A 21,075-nucleotide genomic window follows, 5' to 3' on the forward strand; every position below is an offset into this window, starting at 1 on the left:
GTATAAAATAAGCTAATGTGTGGGGTTATTTGCTTTGTAGCGCTATTTTGTGCTTGATTTCAACGATTCACTTACTAGATTTGTTGAAAATCATGCTCATATCTTTTAAGGAATTCAAGGGGGACTGTTATAAACATTTCAAAAAATACAATGACCCTAAACAGGCACGTGTCAATCTACCCCACAGATTGGTGGGACGTCTAGAACATTGTCACTTCTTATGCAATCACTATTTGAGCCGAGCATTTTGGTGAGATTTACATATTTCAATGTTACATTACTTCACATTTAATTTTTTATATGCATGTATAACTTTAAAAAAATATTTCCTTGCTGGAGTAATCAATGACGAACAAGGCTGCTTTGTAAGTAGCGGGTCTAAGTCGTTTCTACAACGCGACAACACGAGCTTGCTGAAGAACGAGGTCAGCCAGTTGATCATCTGGAAATGTTTAGGAAAACACACGCTCAGAGTGGTCAATTTGTTTGTTTATACGTTACGTTTGCTTATACGTACCATTCCATGTAAGTTTATACGTTACGTTTGTTTTATTTTGTACTTTTATTCATGACTTAATAACTTAATTCAAAAATTTATTGCGGAATCAAATGTTGTAACTCCAGTCTCATCCCACCACCCCAGAGAGTTCTCAACCACTCTCTGGTGACAAGATATGCAAAACCGTTTTGGATAGATGATCGGGCTACTCAAAAGATCTTGGTTGAAGTCCCAAGACCAAGTCCCGCAAGAGCAATGCTAGCAGTTCTTCGACCTCATGTTCACAATCTAGGAAGATCGAAGAAACTAAAGTCCTAATTGAACAAGAATTGAACTTTAAGAAGCTAAACACATGATTGAAGAGTAAAGAAGGACTTCGGAGCTACATGCACAACAAATGGAAGAAAATTCCCGACAAATAGAACAAATGAAGAAGATGATTGAAGAAATGAGTCGGCCATAGAGGAGACCTTGAGCACTTGCGGTATGTAGTTTTCAACTTTTAAGTTGTTTAATTTGCATTCGGTGATATATATATCTAAGTTTACTTTTGTGTCATTGTAGGTGGGAATATGGCGTACACACCCATTAGGAGATCAATGTACTTTTTTCTTTTATATGTAATTTCTTTAGAGCATTCAAACTAGTTAGACAATGTAACATTTAATTTATAATATATTTAATTTTGATTTGGTATTTTAAATAATTATTTAGTAATTTGTTACTTATTTTTTTACAATTTTAGTCAATTTAAATCAAATTGGAACCGAAGAGAATATTGCACAATTGGAAAAAGAAAAATTCAATAAATTAAAGAATATATATTTTAAAATATTTATCGAAGCACGCACAGTGCTAGGAATCATGCCTTCCCCCGACGTGATATTCAGCACCTCGGGGGAACGTTTTCCTAACGTGACATCGAGAGAAGGCTTCTCATGACGTCTAAATGGGACTTTGGGATGTAAGGTTGTGCCAACGTCTCCATCCGTAAGTAATATAAGCGTCCGGAGAAAGGAATTCACAACGATGTGTGGTTCACACGTCAGAAATGGGTCCTCGACGCATTTCTACGACACCCTTCCCAATATGTGGATGTGCGTCAGAAGAGCTTTGACCGATACCTTTTGGCATCTATGTCAATGCATGACAGCATTAAGAGAACTTCGATTCCTTGTAGTGACGATCTGATCGAAATGTTTTTATAGTTTTACCTTATTGATTTTAAACTTTAGCCTTATATTCTCCTAAACTTTTCAAGAGAATTAGACTTGTGATGTAATAGGTAAGCATGACCAAACCTTGAATAATCATCAATAGAATTGATGAAATATTTATACCCTCTTTGAACTTTGATATTCATTGGTCCAAAAAGGTCCAAATGTACGAGCTCTGAAGGTATTTTGTCTCTAAGGCTTTTTTCGGTAAAAGATCTCTTAATCATTATTCCTTTTAAGATAAGACTCACATGAAGATAAAGAGGTATCTTCTAACTAATTTAGAAATATAGTTTTAATAAATCTTCCAATCGCATTGAGATTTATGTAACTAAGTCTTCAGTACCCAAAATATGCTAAACATTTAAGTATTTAAGAAAAATTTTGCTATAGTTGGTATTAACTTATGTAAATTTGTTTATAAGTATAGCAGAATAAAACTAAATACATTTTATAGAAAAATGAACACTTCATTGATTTCAAAATATATTCCATATATTTTTTCGAAATATAAGAAGTTTATATTAAATTCGTCAACCATTTTAGAAACAGACAAAACATAAGTATGATATATCTATCAAAACAACTCCAAATCTCACACTGCTTCAGTCGAGACAACCTCTCTTGTTTCAACTTTGAGGATTATATCGCCTTCTGCAAACTTTCAAGAACTAGTTTCATGAAATGAGAAGTAAATTTGATTTGTAGCTTATGAATCTAACATTCAGATTGAAGTATCACATTTCACGAAGTATGTTTCAACAACTAGTAAATCATATTTACCTTGTGCTTCCTTCTCAACTTTCTTCTTAGCAAGGTACTTCGAACTTCAGGCAATTCCTCAACCAATGCCCGTTTTGGTTGTAGTAGTAACATTTACCTTTTGCAACTTTCTTTCCCTTGCTATTCTTGGGAGTCTTCCCCTTTCCCTTCTTTTTCATTTGTGAAGGCCCAGCTTTAGTTTTAAAGGACGATCCTATAATAAACTCTTTCTTTGTGGTAGCAAAATTTGCTTCCACTTTCTTCCCTTTTGCCATGTCCCCCGCCTCGCAACATGTCATGGACCTCATGTTGCGGTACACGATGCAACCTTGAGCAACCCTAACGCTTCAAGTGAAACGCCAGAATGCTCAACTTAAGTCCTTGAATCTGAGATTTAACGCCTAGTTCCAGCTTAACTCTTTAACTATTAGGCAATAAGAACGCATAACACAAGATATCAAACAAGACTTCATTTATTTCTTAAACAATAATATTACAAGCTTGCTTTATGGTAATACTTAAACAAACTTAAGGCCTTAAATGCCTAGTGCAACTCCTTCAACTTTAAATGCCTCAACGCATAGCAGCTCGCCTTACCTTTCTCAACTTGGTCTTAACGTCTAGTAACTTAGGGAAGGGAAAACTTAAACCATAAGTCAAATATTGAGTTTCTAGAAAACCTTTTGGGGAATACAACATATAAAGACATTTCCATAAAGTAGGTTTCAACGCCTCATCTATAAATCACAAATCACACATTAGCCTTTCATATTCTTTTCACCAAGAACATGAACCATTTCAACGCATACACTACTATGATAGCCTTTCATCACAACAGAGAAATTTTCGGTTCATTTTTGGTTGCTCAGGCTTGCTAACTCAATACGCTCCTTTTATGCATTGGTCAGCTTCTTTTCGCCATATAGTCCTTTCACCCCATGGTTTCCTTGACTCGTTATGTGCCCTTAATAGCTAGCTCATTGATAGGAATAAGACTAATGGTTTATTCACATACATAGCATACAATTATCAAACATAAAACTTTAATTTGAAAATATAACGTCAAAGCTTTCTTTAGAAATCATACTTCTCATAAACATTAACGTATATTTCAACAATAAATGACAACATGAAATTTTAGAAAGAAAACTTTAAAATCTTTGTTCAACTTTAGAAAATCACTATTGCTCTAAGTTCGCTTCTCTTAGCAAACACTTAACCCAAACCTTCTTTTCACTTGATAGCTTCTTAGCAGCGCAACACTTAGCTCTTTCTCTTAGCAAAATCTCATAATAATCTTCTTCTCTTCTACCCACTTCTCCTATTTATACTAATCTTTTGTTGGGATTAGTCACTCCTTAAGCTCTCTTAACTCGTCAACTCCTACTTGAGTGCTACATGTGTTTGTTTAATAATTCTCTTAGCCATGCTTAAGTCTAACCTTGACACGTAGTCTACTCATTAAGCACAATTAGGAAATTTCCCCAGAAATTCCTAACTCTCCTCGTCTGGCTTCATCTCGCATTGAACTCCAAAACGCCTATTCTTGACTTCATTTTCCTTCATCTCGAGTCGCCTAGCTTCAACGCTAACTAGAACTCAAAACGCCCACTTCAAAACACTTCCTTATAGAAATCCTTTTGACAAAAAACTCTTTCTTCAAAATGACCCTTCTAATTTGAACACAGGTCTTACACCCTTACCGATGGTAAGGTTCTAGATTCACTAGAGCTCATTCAGAAGGGTGGTTAGAGTGAACTCTTCGGAAGTGATTGTAAAACAAAGCTTAACTAATTTGCTTTACTGATGGAACCGTCATTTACTTTAGTGATATATAAACACAAGCCTTTTCATTGACCTTAACCCATCGGTCATATGCTTTCCGAACAGTTCAGTTAGCATTTAAGGACGGGGCTTGAGGATGTTCCTCAGTTAATTTAATAAATTAAATTAATAATATTATTAAAATAATTAATTAAATTAATAATTAATTAAATCATATTTAATTAATATTTCATTTAAAAGATATTTAAATGAATATCTCTCACATAACCTATCGTTTTAATTTAATTAAATAAAATTTAATAAAATAAATTTAAACTAAACTATAAATTAATTCTTCAATTAATTAATTGCTAAATTAAATATCATATATTTAATTTAATCCAAATTTGAATCATATTCAAATATAAATTGTTTTAATATGTATCATATACACATTAAATTTGAACCTATAGTTTTAATATGAATCTAATTCACATTAAATTAATATTTGAGCTTATTCAAATATTTTATTCTCTCCTAAATTAATTTTGAATCATATCTAAAATTAAATTTATACAATAAAGTTTATTTATAATATAAACTTTATATTAAAATAGACTAATAATAGTAAGTTAGTCCTTCACAAGTGTTCGTAACACCAGTTGGATCAAATTACCGTTTTATCTATGGGTTACTTCTAGTCCTTAAATATAAATGCTCATCAATGAACTACTTGTTTATCGTTCAACCACTAAACAGAAATACCTCTCGTGTCATAGAGAGAGTAGGGCCCTTTGTTCAAGTCCCGGAGACACTATTTAAAGAAACACTCATCTACTTACCCTAAAGTCGGGAATGAGTGAATTTCATCTTATATGATTATGTTTCCAGCTCTCCACTCGGTATTGTCCCCAAAATGATAAGCATATTGAGTCGACAATGTGACAACAATCATCCAAACAAATCAAGAACAATCTCTTGCGAATAGGAGTTCATAATACACTCAGGATTAAGACTAAGTTACCTAGGTCATCCTAATGAAATAGAAACCTGACTAGTTAACAAAGTTACATCTAGTGGTTGCTATGTCGTGGTGTGGTCTAATACAAACTCATTGCCTAGGATATCCTCACTCACATGTCACCTACACGAACGTGTTAGATCATTGCATTTATATCAAATACAAAGTGAGTCGTATCAATAGTTTTACCAGGATAAGGTAACCAGCCTTATCCCTATACTATAGACCTTTAAGTTGTATCTCGAACATTGATTCATGTATATCTCTACATACTGTTCAAGATCATCAAACAACTTAGGATGTTAGTTTATTGGATTAGGTTATTAAGACAAAACTAATAATATAATCAATAATACTTATTGAAATTATAATAATTACACTTTATTAATAATGGTCAATGGATTATATTTACTATTTACGAGTTTTAAGACATAAAATCCAACATAATGTATCCATCATTATTATGTTTTGCAACAATATTTCAAAAGTTAATTATATTCTACTAACTCTAAGAAAATTATCACATCATTGAATTTTTATTCAAATATTTTTTATTGAATTTCCATATCATTTCACCTCAAACTTGATTAATATGAGTTTTCTAATATTACTCTCATTTTTTTTGTCAACCTCTATCTACGAGTTATTTTTCCTCTTTCTTTTTTATTACATTGTGTTGTGTTTTATGTTACAAATCTTCTATTCTTATTATGTTATATTAGTTTAATATATGATTTTTTTATAAATTTTTGTATCCACCTCATTTTATATCGATTTACAATTATTTTATATGTAAATATTTTAATTTTTTAATTAACTTTTAGGTAAATTTAGATAAATATAACAAAACTAAAAAATATTTATAACCCGTGTAACAAAAAAAAACACACGAAGCTGGTAAAATATTTTCATAATTTTCAGATTTAGCCCTTGAATATGATAATTCTCACTTCTCTCTTTCTTCTTCTTCTTTGTGATTTAATCATCTTTTCTTCCAAATTTCTTCATCTCTTCTTCCAGATATTCTTTCTTCTATTTTTAAACGATTTATTCTTCTATTTAAATCTTTTATTTCATCTTTACCATTTTTGACAAGAGTCCATGGAACTACTTCATCTTCCTCATATTTGAAAATTTCAAGATCGTTTAAATATCATTTTGAGATCTAAACGATCATTTGTCATGGTCAACATGATTTTTTAAATTTGAAGTCTTTTTTTTTTTCGTTTGAAACAAACTACACAATCATGTTGGCATGATCTAAACTATCGCTTAACATAGCTAACACAATCGTTTAGCATGGTCAACATGATCGTTTGATTTGAAGTTTTCAATAATCATTTACATTAAACTATACAATCGTTTACCATAATCAACACGATTGTTTAGCATGGTCAACGCGATCGTTTAAATTTGAATGCCTTTTTTTTCATGGTTAAAATGAACTACACAATCATGTATCATGACCATAAACGAGAGTAGATCATTTATTTAGACTATAGTACATAATTATTTAGAAGACATTATTCACACGCGCATGTAGCCGATTAATCGCGTGTTAACTGGAGGCATCTTTTGTATTTTTCACCATGGGTTTGTGAGCTTTTTCCATTTTCAAAATTGTTTTATATAGTACAAATTTTTTACCGGTTTGTTATATTTTTGAAAAATCCCCTAATTTTTATTATTTAATATTATTTTGTATTAACTTTTCATTTTTAAAATTGATGATCCTCACATTTACGTAGATCTTTTACACTATACATCTGAATGTTATCTTAATTTATAGAAATAAGAATTAAAAATGGTAATTTGCAGTCTAATTCAACTACAATCAAAGTTTCATTAATTAATTTTCATAAACTTTTATCAACATTGTTTCAAATTTGCATGGGTATTTTCTTAACATTCCAACCATGATTATATGATATACTATTACTTAAAAAGAATTAAAAAGTGTTTATGGTCATCCGTAGATGGATTGCAAGGATATTTTTGTTGCAAAGTAATAATATCCAAAAAGAGAATAAGAATTAAAGAAGATTCAAAAAGGAGAGAGAAAATTAAAGAGGATGGGCCCGACAGAGAATAACAGAAGACGACCAGGTTCGTAATGACGTGGCCATCAAAAGTGAACCAAAATGACCGCGTAGCGTCCAAACCGCGTATCCGCGTTTTCTCTTTTGTTGACTCTTCTTTTCCCTTTTTCTTTTTTAAATATTTTTATTTTATAGTTACGAAGCCTTTTACATTTTTATCATTATGTTGAGTACTAATAAATGTCGTAGGTGAAAAATGAAATACTTATTATGGACATCCACCTCCAACTTGATCGTAAAGTCTAAGTTTATTTTACTAAATATTGGGTTCGACTTATTGATTCTAGGTTTATTTAGATAAGTATGAAGATCAACCTATAGAGTCCGTCATCATGCCATAATCTCTAATTATGGAGGTTAACCTACAAGGATGATTATAAAGCTTGAGAAGGTTGGTCCATTAAAGCAAAGATTATGCTGAAAGTGTTGCATTTCTACTCATACTAAGTTCACTAGTAAAATAAATTAAACGGTTCACAATAGTAAGTAACAATTAGATTAATTGCTTGAGAAACTAATTAAAGAATACTCGTTACGAAATTTTTCAATATATATTCAAGAAGGCTCCTAACATTTGGATATGCTAAAATACATCCTGATTTACTCATGTCCTATCTCAACTCTTTTCAAACGATTACTGACTCAATTGTCAAAATATTTGTGAACAAGCATCACGTAGGTGTAAGTTTTTTTTAATTATGTAAGGCTATGTATTTGATTCTCTCCTATAAATTTTAACGCCAAAATTTCAACTTCTATGATAGGTTGCATTTGTTTGAATTTTTAGAGTTTTTTCTTTTGAGTTTGAGTTTTTTTCTCTCTTTTAATTATTTTAATTTTGAGTTTTCTTTTTCTTAAAGTTAAATTTAAATAAACTAAAATATTAAGATTAAAATTTTAGAATATTTTTAAAATAATAAATAAAATTAATGGAGTTCTATAGTTAATTTAAATATTTTCAATTTTACGGTACTGGGGAGCATTTTAATCAACCTAATTAAGTATATTAATAAAAAATGACTTTGTCATATATTTTCATTAGAGATTCCTTCGAGAAAGTTGAAGGCGTATAGTAATAATAAACATTGGTGGGTTGTTTCAGATATTTCACAATCTTTTAACTTTATAAATTCCTCAAATACCCTTGCCTTTTCATTTTCCCCATCTTTTTGTTTTTCTTTTGTAAAATTATGGAGTCAAAGAATTAAGTCGTTTTTTATATATAATTGTAGGATTCTCTTTATTTATTTGTTTCCATTAACAATATAGTTTATAGTAGTATGAAAAATACATGATAGACAAACTTTTATGTTATAGTAAGGGTTGAATAAGAAATTTTGAGACTACTGGATCATTTATTAAATTAATGATGAAAAATGTAAATAACTGAATTTATGACTAGCTATTGGCATGTGTCTCAAATTAAAATTGAGGACGTAAATTAGCCAATTTTGACAATGTCACATATCCTTTTCATGACCGTTGAACCAAATTAATTATTTTGACCAAATTAAATATTATTTATTTCGACTAAAATTTAATTGAGTAAAAAAAATAAACGGAACTAAAATAGGATCTAAATTCATGTGGTTAAGGTCGTAGGTCTTGTCCATGGACCAACTAGGATGGGTCAAGTTCATAAAATCTACCAAAAAAAACTGGAGTATAAATTGTTTAGTAATAATAATAGTTTGATTTTAAGTATCAATGGAGAGAAAGAAGAGAACAATCTCTTATTAATATTTTCTTAAATTTCATTTTTCTAGTTGATACTCTCATTTTTAAACGCAACAATGTTTTGTAACACATTAAACTTTCAAATATTAACTTTCTAATACATAAAGGTTAACATTCTCACATTTTCCTTCTTTAATTTTAGAATTTTTTTTAAACAAACCATTTTTCATAAATTCATGATTAAATAATAGAATTGCTATTGTATTGCCTCTACATTTTATATAATTTCTTTCCATTTAAATATTAACTTTCAAATTCATTTCTTTTTAATTTTCTCACCATTTTATTGGATAAAAACATTATTTATATTACCTACATTAGCCTAATTACTATATATTATCCTCTTATAGTTGGATGTTCAATATCTATCACCATCTTGTTATACTAAAATAAAAACTCACCGTAGAATGAATTAGATAAATGTGAATTTCTAATAATCATGCTATTTTAATAGTAAATTTGATGAATTTGGTTATCTTTGTAAATAGCTTCAATTTATTTGGCTATATTTGGAGGTAGCTTTATAATTTTATTCCTTTATTTTTATCCTACATTTACTTAAAAATTAAAAAATGTCATGCACGTGTTGAAGAACTAGTTCCAATCAAAAGTGTCCTCCATTCTGACATATTACAAACTATTTTTTTAGTAGTTATTGACAAAAATAGAGTTATAAAGGATAAAATTAGGGTAGTGGGGTCGTATAGCTAGTATATGAGAATGAGAATGAGGGAACTATATATAGTGTGGGCATAGAAAAGTAGGCATATCTTCATTTGCCTATCTCCTCCCTCTTTCCAAAACTTGAGTGCCCTAAGGACCCAAACTCATTGGCCAACCAATAGGTATATGAAGGAGTCTCCAGATTCTAAATTTATCAATGTGGGAATGCTTTTGGAGAATAAAATAATATATTTTTTTCTTTTTACAAATTTTTCATCCAATATGCATATACTATTAAATTTAAGGACCTTTAAGACTTGTAAGAACGAAGAAAGAAGAAGAGAGATGAATTCATCCAAAAGTTGAAAGGAAATTTTATGGAAGATTGGTTGGTAGCCAAGTGACATGGTTTGAGTGTCATTATAGCCAAAGTTGAAAAACAAAATTCAAAATCTAGCTAAGTAAGACTAGATGAGATGGGCATGCTAGACGGCCAAGAAGTTGGTTGAAAACCTCTAAGAACATGTTAGACGCCAAGGCATAAGATAGACTTGCTTATGCATAAGAACATCTGAAGATGAGGAGTTTTGTCGCCAAGAGAATTGTTATGTGTGTAACCAAGAAGTGTCAAGACTAACCTCCGAAGACAAGGTTTGGCTAGGCAAGATGTATGGTTAGGCGGCCAAGTGTTACTAGATGAGAAAAAAATGTTATGTGAGCCGTCATGCGGTCAAACGCAAAGCAACATGTGACGAGGCTTGAGCAACATGTTGTGCTTTGATGCCATGCGAGTAAGCCAAGTGAGCTAAACCCAAGGCTTTGCTTTTTGGTGATGGATGTCATGCGACCAAATAAGGTCTAGGCATTATGATAGTGCTCGGTGGAGTGGATTCTAGGTGTCTAGGCATACAAGACATAAGAAAAATGGCAAGCATGAGGCATCTAATGACTGTTATGCAAGAACAAGTATTTAAGGGAACTTTGAGGATGAAGTTTTCACAAACCACTCGTGCGTTTTTCTTCAAACCACTTGCAAAAGCTCCCAATTTGAGCCTTCAAAATAGGACTTCTGGACAAAAAACAAAGCAAGAAAGTAGGTCAAATCCTTTAATACTCCTCCAAATTAATCACCAAATAATTTCTCAAACCTTTGATACTTCTCCAACTTCTATCTGTCTCTCAAATCCTTCACTCATCGGATCTCACAACTAGGTTTTAAATCCAGAGAATAGTAGGTCAACTCTAGTGGTGGTCCGATTCGTATTCTGGTAGAGATTCGAACGATTACAAAGCTACAAATGTGAGGTTTTTCCTTAACCCTAGTTTTAATTTATTAAGGTATTTACATGTTAATTTAGTGCAATTAGAGTAAAATTGATTCGTTTTTCGCTGTGCATGTCTATTGTTTCTATCCTTTCAAATGTCCTTCATGATTTTTCGTAGATATTAATTTAAGGGTGGGTGTGAGAATGCACGGATAATTTAGCCTTTGTTTGAAATTTAAAATTAAATATGTTCTATTTTATTAAAATTTTATGATGAACATACGAAAAAGGAGCTAGTTCAGACAAAAGAAAAGGTAAAAGATGGCAAAAAGAAGAAGAAAATGGTTGATGAGATTGAGGGTGAGGAGCTGGTAGTGAGAGGTCCGAGGGGCATGAAGAGGAGTTGTGCTGAGCTCCTGGAGAGAGAGAGGAAGAAATTCTCTATCCTTTAAGATTTAGGTTTCTATATAATTTTAAATTTTCAAACATTTACTAGACTTGAATAAAAACATAAAATATGGAGAATGAAAAATTAAAATTAAAATCGCTATCAGATATTTGAAATGTGAATTAGGAAACGTCAATTTAAATAGAAAAAAGAAGAATTATCGAACAAAAGCTCTTTATAGATTAGATCTACCACACATAGGTCACGTGAGTTGTGACTGGATTATTACATGATTTTAGTTCATTTTTGTCAATATTTTACATTTCTACCATTTTATTTCTATTCACTATATATTTTTTAAAATATCTTTTCTATGTATTTTATTTTTATCATTATCTTGAAAAATCACATTATTCTTGATGATTGCGAAACTTCCATCTTATGCTTGTGTTAATTATTATCAATTTTTTAGAAGAAAAAAAATACACATAAAAACCCCTCCCATCGTAAATAGATAAGTAGCTTAATAATAAACTTTTTAATCATTTGTTGAAATATTAAAGTTGCAAGAAGAACACCTACAAATCAATTTTTTTTTTTTTTTTACCTTTAGTACTTCAACGAATTCAACTGGTTAATGGTCTAAATAAATAAACAACAAAACCATTTTTAAATAAACATATTGTTTAGGTTAAAATATACTCAAATTTTTGTTGAATTTTAGATTTCCATATACTATTAAAGGTTTGATTTGAGTCCTTCTAAAAGAGAAAAAAAAAAAAAAAGTAATGAAAAAGTCTACGATAAATAAATTTATAAATAAAATTGGAAATTTAAAAACATAATAACTAAAATCGAACATATGAGTATTAAATGATATTTGAAGTGGGCATTATGGTAAATTGGGAAACCGAAGGACTGGAAAAAGCAAAAGGGGAAAATGGAAATGGTAATTTGGAAAGAAGAAGAAGGGTAGAAGAGTAAAATAATAAAGAAAGAAAAGTCTAGATTCAAAGCATTTAAACAAGAGGTGGAGCACTCTTATCGGTATCATACTAATTTCCTGCCTCCCTCCTTTTGCAATTAAAACTTCCACCAAAAAAAAAACCCCTCCCTTCTTAGTCTTCTTTCTCTTCTCCGTCCGGTGGCCGCCGTCTCTCTCTCTCTCTCTCTCTCTCTCTCTCTCTATAACTTTTTCCCTGTAGGTTTATACTTCATCCTTCCTCTTCTCAATCGTTTCCTTGGTTAAAAAGACTACTGCATTTGATTACCTTCTCCAGTACTCACCCATGGCGGATCAGCTAACCGATGACCAGATCTCTGAGTTCAAGGAGGCCTTCAGTTTGTTTGACAAGGACGGCGACGGTTCGTTCTTTTTCTATTCTCTTTTCTTTTGTTTCTGCTTTGCTTTTCCTTCTGCATTGCTTTTCCTTCTCATCTTCTCGTCACTCTATCAGATCTTTGTTTTCCGTTGGATTTCGGTTTTCTATATTTATTCGTCTCGTTTGGTGTCGGTTCGCTGTATCATTTGGCGGATTTGATTTTGATTTATAAAACGTGGAATCTCTGTTATCCTGTGAGATGATGATTATTCATTCTGAATCTGAGTGAAAATTTAGGATATTACGAATTTGGATTCACTCAGTTTGTGTTTTGGCTGTGATCGTTCAGGTTGTATCACAACCAAGGAGCTTGGTACTGTCATGAGATCGTTAGGTCAGAATCCAACGGAGGCGGAGCTTCAGGACATGATCAATGAGGTGGATGCTGATGGAAATGGAACAATCGACTTTCCAGAGTTCCTAAACCTCATGGCGAGGAAGATGAAGGATACGGACTCAGAGGAAGAGTTGAAAGAAGCATTCCGTGTGTTCGATAAGGATCAGAATGGCTTCATCTCCGCTGCTGAGCTTCGCCATGTGATGACAAATCTTGGCGAGAAACTGACAGAGGAGGAGGTGGATGAGATGATCAGAGAAGCTGATGTGGATGGCGATGGGCAGATTAACTACGATGAATTTGTGAAGGTCATGATGGCCAAGTGAGCTTCATCATCCTCCTTCTTCTACTATCTCACCAAGAACACTCAATCATAATAATCTTACTCAAAATCCAAAAAGAAAAAAAAAAAGAAAAAAAAATAGGGATGATTGTTGACTTTTATTATATAATTGGATCATCCGGTTTGTGGGTTAGTCTTTTGATTGCTTTCATCCATCAATCTTGAGTTTAAATCAAAATCAATGTTAGGGAAATTAGTTGTTCGTTTTGTGTTTGTGACGTTTTGAATTTGAATATGTATTATCATCATCGTTATCAATCATGTGATAAAAGAAAAAGTGTCTTTGCTGTCCCTCTTTTTGCATTTTCCCCCCTGTTTTATCTTGTCTCCTTGCCAAAGTCAAGTGCTTTAAAGAGGATTTAGATATGATTGGAAGTGTTTTCTTTTTGTTTTTTCTTTTCTATTATTACATCATTTGGATTTTGGCATACCATTCTATTTTTGGAAGAATCTTGTGTTTAGATCACTGAAATTACTCTCCCCCTCAGTATTTATTGGCTAGTCTATCGCAATAACAAATAATACACACATATAGGTTCTTTCACGGTGAAAGACCATGATAGATCGTTATTACAAGACTCATATTGTAGTCCAACACACTGTTCATATTGATACAGTTATATTTTGTTCTATTTGTATCACAGTTTAAATTGATATTGATAAACAATTATATTTTGTTATATTCTAAATTGTTTTTGTCATATGAAATATTTTTCATTACTAATATTGTTGTTATTATTGTTATTGTTATTTCCTTGATTTTTAGGGTAATCTTATTATTCAAAATGTTTAGAATCCATATGCTGAAAAATCATGCCCTAGGAAAGGGAGAGAAAAGGTCGATGAAAATGCATACTCTCAAGACATGGTTTTGAAATTTGAAATTACAAGCCCTAATGGATTTTGCGAATAAAAGGGTTGCTAATGAACTTTTAGATTTTGCGAATGCAAGGTTAGCTAATGGATTTTGCAAATAAAACGGGTGCAACTTCTATGAATAAAACAAGCCCTAATTACTATGTTGGATTGTTAATTCAATGGATGTTTTACATTTCTTTCGGGGGGTCTTTTGGCTGGAATTGTTATAGTTTGATTTGAATGGTTTTCTTTTGGCTGGAATTGTTATAGTTTGATTTGGATGGTTTACGTTTTTTATTTAAATAGTTTATATTTGAGTGTAAATTATTTTTATTTGGATTATAATAATATATAGTTGGTAGGTAAGTTATTTTAGTTTGACAAGAAAATAGAAAAAAAAATGATAATATCAAATAGTAAAAATAGTAGCAAATTGAAAGGTTTGACTTCGGAGTTTTGAACTGTTTACTTGTTTAACTAATTGTTTATTACAAATAGTAATAGTAAACAGTTTCAGCAATGAATAAAGGTTTGGAAGTTAAACTAAAACTTCACTAAATTTGTAATTTTGGATTACAGTGAGCATTTTGAATATTTTTTGTTGGATTCTCACAGTTTCCATTAGATTTTTGATAATGATGAATACATTTAAGTTCCAAAGCTTAAGAAAAACAATAAAACAAGTTGTTTATATTAAAGACCATAATCAAATTGCATTTTCAAGACCATAATAATTTAAGGGAAACCTAAGCAAAATTTATGTAACATTTTTAGGAAAGGTAAAGGAAATGTTGAAGAAAAAAGTCAACACCATGAGTGATTCAGCCGATGAAAGTGTGTTCCTTACAAGTTGGTTGCACAGCACAACACTTCTTTCTTTAGCTCTCGATTCTAAATTCTTAGATCTTTTTTCTTCTAAGCGCCCACCGTTATCGAACAAGAGAGCTAACCTTAATAAAACTATGCCATTAATTGACCATCCATTTTTTAATTCAATTCAAAATAATAAAACATCACAATCTCTTCAAGCTTTTCTTTCTTGCATCTATCTTCTTCTTGTCAACCTGCTGCATTTTTAAGTGTCCACTTTCCTTCTTCACCGTTGCTGCTGGTGCTACGCCCACCCCGGAGACCCCGACTCCTGATTCCGAGGCTAATGCTGTAACAACATTTGGCTGCTGCTGCTCCTGCCCACTTCTCACTGCAGTAGTAGAATTGGCAGTTGGACATGCCAAAGGCAATGCAGTGGCAGATGCGTTTTTCAGATCTGTACTAAGTGCTGACGCATTTGTTGGGTCGACATTGAGGGCGGTTGTTGACTCGGAGATAGCTCCGGTCTTGAATTTCGGCTTCGGTTTTGCATGGATTCCTGTATAGAGCCTGGGAAAGCAAGAGGAAACTTGGCTGCTTGTTATTTTGATCGTACCATCGCTTTTATCTTTTAAAGGATGGCGTTACAATTTACTACGAAATTAAATATTTTATAATAAATATAGAACAAAGGAGTGGGGGTGTGAGAAAGCAGACAGATGTGGTTCAATCGTTATTTGATTTTTTGTTTTTGAAAATAAATTAAGCTTAGCGTTCAAATTAAAAAACATACTGAGAATAAGAAAATTGGGTGGCAACCAACATAAATTTCAAAAATAGAGTCGGACAATAAAATCGTTTCCAACAGAAGCCTCTTCTAAAGTGCATCTTGCACGGTTTCGAGGGATTCTAAAATTTTCACATAATGTTTAAGTCGTACAACCCAACGTGAATACTTTGAAAGGACTTTTTACCTTTTCGATAGACGAGCAAGTTCAATCTTAGTTTGAATAGTTACTACTGGGTCCAACATCACATGGGTGTTGAAAATAAATTAAGCTCAGCGTTCAAATTAAAAACCATACTAAGAAAAAGAAAATTGGGTGGAAACCAACATAAATTTCAAAAATAGAGTCAACAATAAAATCGTTCCAAAACATCACATGAGTGCACCAATAAAATCAACTGAATTCTAAGTAAACAATAATAACCATTCCAGCGTTTCCTATCACCTTATATTAATAGAACAGATAATTGGGAGGGGCCTGACTAACCTGGCATGTCTGGCATACTCATCATAATTTTCAAGCAGCATCTTGCCAGCTTGTTCATTCAAAGCTGATTCTGGAAATGGTTCAATCAGTAGACACCTAACAACCTGTTCAACATAACACCTATTTATGATACACAAATTCTGAAACGAACAAAACATATTAAACTGAATTCAATATACTAAAACATTTGTAAAAACAGTTCTCTTCAATCAATGAGGATATCAGGCAAGAAACATGACAGCGCCCACAAATTTGAAAAAGTAATTACAATTAAAACATGTCGCAATCCGAGGCTTGGATTCCAATCCTTCTTTAAAGTGTTGACACAAATCTCGCCATTCGTTGCAATGTTCGGATGGAAGATCTTTGTAAGGAAGTAACCTATAAGAAAGTAATAAAAGATGAGATAATAGGATCTAAGAGAAGCATAAATTCAATTTATCAACTAATCATACAGATTAGATCCTCAGATAAATATGCACAAATTGAACTCAGCTATAGGCTAAAGCTGTTAATTCACAAATTCAAATCATTATCAGAGTAAACCTTTGGGAGGAGAACATGGGAAATCACGGGACAATATCAACTTCATGCGGAAGAGACCATTCTCGTAGGGAGTCCCCACTGCAAGTGAAACAATCACAATGCAGTAAGAAAAGTGAGCTCCAGGTCAAAGAGATGAACTTCATCTGAAAAAGGGATAAATGACATGCCTGGGCCTTCAATATCAGCAAATATTGTTGAGAAGTCATCATCGTTAACAACTACTTTTATGCCTTCAGGAGGGGATTCATCAAGGCTCTTCAACTCCTTTGCAAGTTGCTTTATAACATTTGGTGGAAGATTTTCATTAGTGGCCTGAATCAAATTGAAAGGTATGCACCATTAATGAGGTACAGTAGAAGACGGAATGAGAAACTGTTTTTCATCTAAGCATCAAAGCATCATGAGCTGTTTGTATCTTAATTAAACATATTCTACATCAAAACCATTCATAAAATCAAGTAAGCAAACCAGGAGATAAAGATGTTAAAATATATTCTTCCTAATTGTTTCTTTTACACCCAGTCACTCCTGAAGCCAAAGATAGAGGGAACGTAATGCATTCAAAAAGTTATATACAGAGTTCTAAATCTTTGGGAGTGGAGGAACGGTCTCTCAACTACAAGCCTGAGTCCTTTGCCCCTCTCTCCTGTATCGTCCTTCAGACTTCCATGCTCAGGCAATCTAACTAAGAATTGTTCACAAGTACACCTTCAAACCGATAGCATAACCACATCCCTCTGTACACAAGTATACCTCTCCAGTCTCCAGGGTGGGTCATTAAAGTATATGATGTGCAATGGGCCAAGAATTACCATATCCAGTGGGGGGAAAACAGACCACTTCTACACAACTGCTAAATTGAATTAACTTTTTTCAACAATCAACAGAAACTGGAGTGAAAAACTTCCACTATGCTGAGTGTAAACAATCCAGAGGCAAAGAAGAACCTGCACATGGAATTGGAAGTTTAACATACAAATTACAAAATGAAGTCAGACTTCAGTATTTTATTGATGTAAGTTGAGATACATTCAGAACATAAGAATAAGGAATCTGTACTAAATTCATGTTGCTTTGCAAAGGAACAACAAATATCTCTAGGGTCATGAAACATCAAAACCTTTAATAAACTTAAAGGTGCAGTACTAAATAGGGACCAGAGTAAAATCTTTAGAACGCTCATTGCAGCCTTAGTCAAGCTTCTGCCCAATTTCAATAGAAATGTACATGACTTGTGACCAGAATCTTCTCCAGGACACCTATGCTTTTGGGATGCAGCAAATCAAGGACATTGAAGAATTGACATAATTACAAATTCAGAAGGGATCCACCCAGCAACATGACAAGAGTAAATGCATGTAGGTTGTCCAAATTTAAGATCCTATAACAAAGGTATTCTAACATCCCAAGCAGAAACATAAAACAACAATAGTTAGTAACTTGGTAGTTGGTAGTAGATCTGCCACACATACCAAAGAGTATGTTGCCACTCATTGCATAACTGCGTGTTTAGGTTGTAACAATTTCAGTAGACGAGAGGAGAGATCATAAATAAGATGGACATTTGTAGTTAAGGATTCAAACCTAGACATTACCACTTTCTGATGGACCCACAGACATTGATTAGCATAGATGCCAGACATTATACAAAGTAACGGTTGATTTCAACTTCAGAACTCTAAAATAAAAAAAGTCAAATTATTAACAGCTTCCACATTCCCAGGTCTTTAAACTTCTTTAAGCTTCTATGATCTAGATGTTAAGCATAATCCTACGAAGATCACATCACCAAGATGAAGAACAAAAAGGAAAATCGTTACTCATACTAAAAATAAACACAGGCAACAAACTTTGAAATCAATAGCAATCGACCACTGATTTAAGCACAATTTTCAAAGCATTCAAAGTTAACAAGACACGATGCAAGAATATACCAATAGAGCTCCAAAATCAAACATCAGAAAAAAGAAAGCATTTAATGTCAGAAAACACTTCGGGTTAACTAAAAAACCCCAAAAGAGAAGTTTCACAGGGAAACTAAAGCATTTTTAGAACTCTTTATTCCCATAAAGCAATGTCTCGGAGCCGCAATTCATGGAAGTGATACACGAATCAGATGCCGCGGCTTTTAATTAATAAAAATACTGAAAGAGAAGTGCAGTGATTGCTAAGACTAACTTCAACGTCTCAAACTTTAGAATCGGAAGAACAAACCCTGTTAGAAACAAATGTTCCAATCGATGGCAAGAACAACCAAGAAAAACCCTAATTCTCCAAAATCCCCCATCCCCATTTGCACAGTCAAAATAAAGTAACAAGAAAAACGAGCCCATTTCTCCTAATTGGAAAAGAATCAAGCAATTAGTAACTAAAAGAGATCGAAAACAAGACGATCGAACTGAGATTGAGAGCAGAAACATCAAAGGGAGTGAGAAAAGCAAAAGTCAGAAACGAATCAAAGGGGTTGGTGTTAAAGTGAGAAAAAGGAAACCAAGATGAGAAAAAACTACCTTTGAAGAATCTCCGTGGCTCTGATTGTTCTCAGGAACCAAACTGAAAAAGAAGAAGAAGAAGAAGAAGAAGAAGAAGAAGAATGGGCGGAAACAGAGACGATGAAAGTATTGAGAGAAAAGAAAGCTTCTTTCCTTGAAATGATTGATTGAGGATTTAGAGAGGAGCGTTTGAATATTTATTTATGGATTATAAATTTGTTTATTATAAAAAATTGATGTAGTAAATTAGTGGAAATAAACAACGTTTTTTCTCGAAGACGTTTGCATATGTTAGCTGACCTCAATTTGTATTATTAAATTCAACATTTTAAATTTGATTCTTTTTACTTTATAATATTTTCAGAAATTAATTTTATTGATAATATAAATATAAAATGAATTTTATTTTCTACGTTTTAGAAGTATTTTTAAAATTTAAAACAAAATGATACAAAAAAAAAAAACGTGTTTATAAATTCGAAGTTTAAATTCTTATATTACATTCATCCTCTCGAATCTCAAGAATATCAATAAAATTTGAAAAAATTTAGATTTGCAAAGAATAGAAAATATATATGTATATTTGATGGCCCTCTCACTCTAATTGAATTTAATTGCCTATGCTTTATTATTATTATTATTATTATTATTATTATTATTATTATTATTATTATTATTATTATTATTATTATTATTTGCCTACTCTTTTATTTTGGGTTCACTTTACTGTTATTCAATTAACTTCTGTCAAATCATCTTTCATTCATTAGTCTAATAAACCATTCCAAATCACCAAATCAAATCACTCATTTAACAAAACCTACAACACCAAAACAAATCATAAAATAACCCTTTTGATAATCTTCATTTTATTGAAAAGTAATTCAAAATATTTTCCCAAATATATCAAAAAAATTTAGGATAACAAAATTTTAGAGGCCGTTTTAGGGGAGGATTGGGTTATAGAAGGTTAGTATTATAATAAAACTAGTATTATGATAAACTAGGTTTTATCATGACATGTGTTTAGGAGAATGGTTTGAAAACGTAGTTTTATGGAGGAGTTGAAAAGATAAGGATCTTTTTTTTAAATAATGTATTTTAAAAAACAAATGTCAAAAATAGGGTGGAAGCCAAACTATTGACAAAAATAGGGTAGTTTTGTGGAAGTCGTGTACCCCGTACACGACTTTGCTTGTGTGGACCCCACTTCCTTTATTTTAAAATTTAAAGATATTGAATATATATTTTTTTTTATTTATTTAATATTTAATACGTGGGTCCCACAGGTTTTTAATTTTTAAATTTAAAGATATTATATATGTGGGCCCCACCCTACCCCATCATCTTCTCCACGCCGTCCTCCACGATCTTCTTCTCATCCCTCTCCATTCGCCGTCCACCACCATCTTCTTCTCATCCCTCTCCATTTTCCCACAGCGATCGACGCACGATAGGATGGAGAACGGCGGCGATTGAGGCGAGGAGAAATCGAAAAGATAGAGTGGAGGACGGCGGCGAGCGACAGGGTAGGAAATTGACTCCCGGCGAAAAATTACTCCCGGCGAAAAATTAATCCCATCGTTCGCCGCCGTCCTCCACCATATCTTTTCGATTT

At 32.3% G+C, this 21,075-nt stretch overlaps 2 protein-coding genes and 1 long non-coding RNA gene across 4 annotated transcripts; 2 read left to right on the top strand and 1 right to left on the bottom strand.

The window, feature by feature from the left end:
* Window positions 1-376: 376 nt before the first annotated feature.
* On the top strand, window positions 377-1,150 carry LOC127150734 (uncharacterized). Its single transcript, XR_007823267.1, has 3 exons — window positions 377-525; window positions 625-983; window positions 1,064-1,150. It is a non-coding gene; the product is annotated as an uncharacterized LOC127150734 (long non-coding RNA).
* Window positions 1,151-12,426: 11,276 nt separating this feature from the next.
* LOC103502454 (calmodulin) lies at window positions 12,427-13,768 on the top strand. 2 transcript variants are annotated; one of them, XM_008466393.2, is made up of 2 exons: window positions 12,427-12,780; window positions 13,087-13,768. In XM_008466393.2, exons 1-2 carry the CDS (start codon window positions 12,705-12,707, stop codon window positions 13,458-13,460), a joined length of 450 nt encoding a protein of 149 aa, XP_008464615.1. In that variant the 5' UTR covers window positions 12,427-12,704; the 3' UTR covers window positions 13,461-13,768. The 2 variants fall into 2 exon arrangements, with proteins under 2 accessions (XP_008464615.1, XP_050944212.1); XM_051088255.1 differs by having other exon boundaries at window positions 12,458-12,784.
* Window positions 13,769-15,126: 1,358 nt separating this feature from the next.
* LOC103502453 (ubiquitin-conjugating enzyme E2 22) lies at window positions 15,127-19,622 on the bottom strand. The gene is made up of 7 exons (XM_008466392.2): window positions 19,476-19,622; window positions 17,778-17,912; window positions 17,133-17,277; window positions 16,966-17,043; window positions 16,688-16,800; window positions 16,420-16,523; window positions 15,127-15,715 (listed from the first exon to the last, which is right to left on the bottom strand). The coding sequence occupies exons 2-7, from the start codon at window positions 17,778-17,780 to the stop codon at window positions 15,349-15,351; spliced, it is 810 nt and encodes a 269-aa protein (XP_008464614.1). The 5' UTR covers window positions 17,781-17,912; window positions 19,476-19,622; the 3' UTR covers window positions 15,127-15,348.
* Window positions 19,623-21,075: the final 1,453 nt, after the last annotated feature.

This window comes from Cucumis melo, chromosome 8, assembly GCF_025177605.1.
Source record: "Cucumis melo cultivar AY chromosome 8, USDA_Cmelo_AY_1.0, whole genome shotgun sequence".
Lineage (NCBI taxonomy): Eukaryota > Viridiplantae > Streptophyta > Magnoliopsida > Cucurbitales > Cucurbitaceae > Cucumis > Cucumis melo.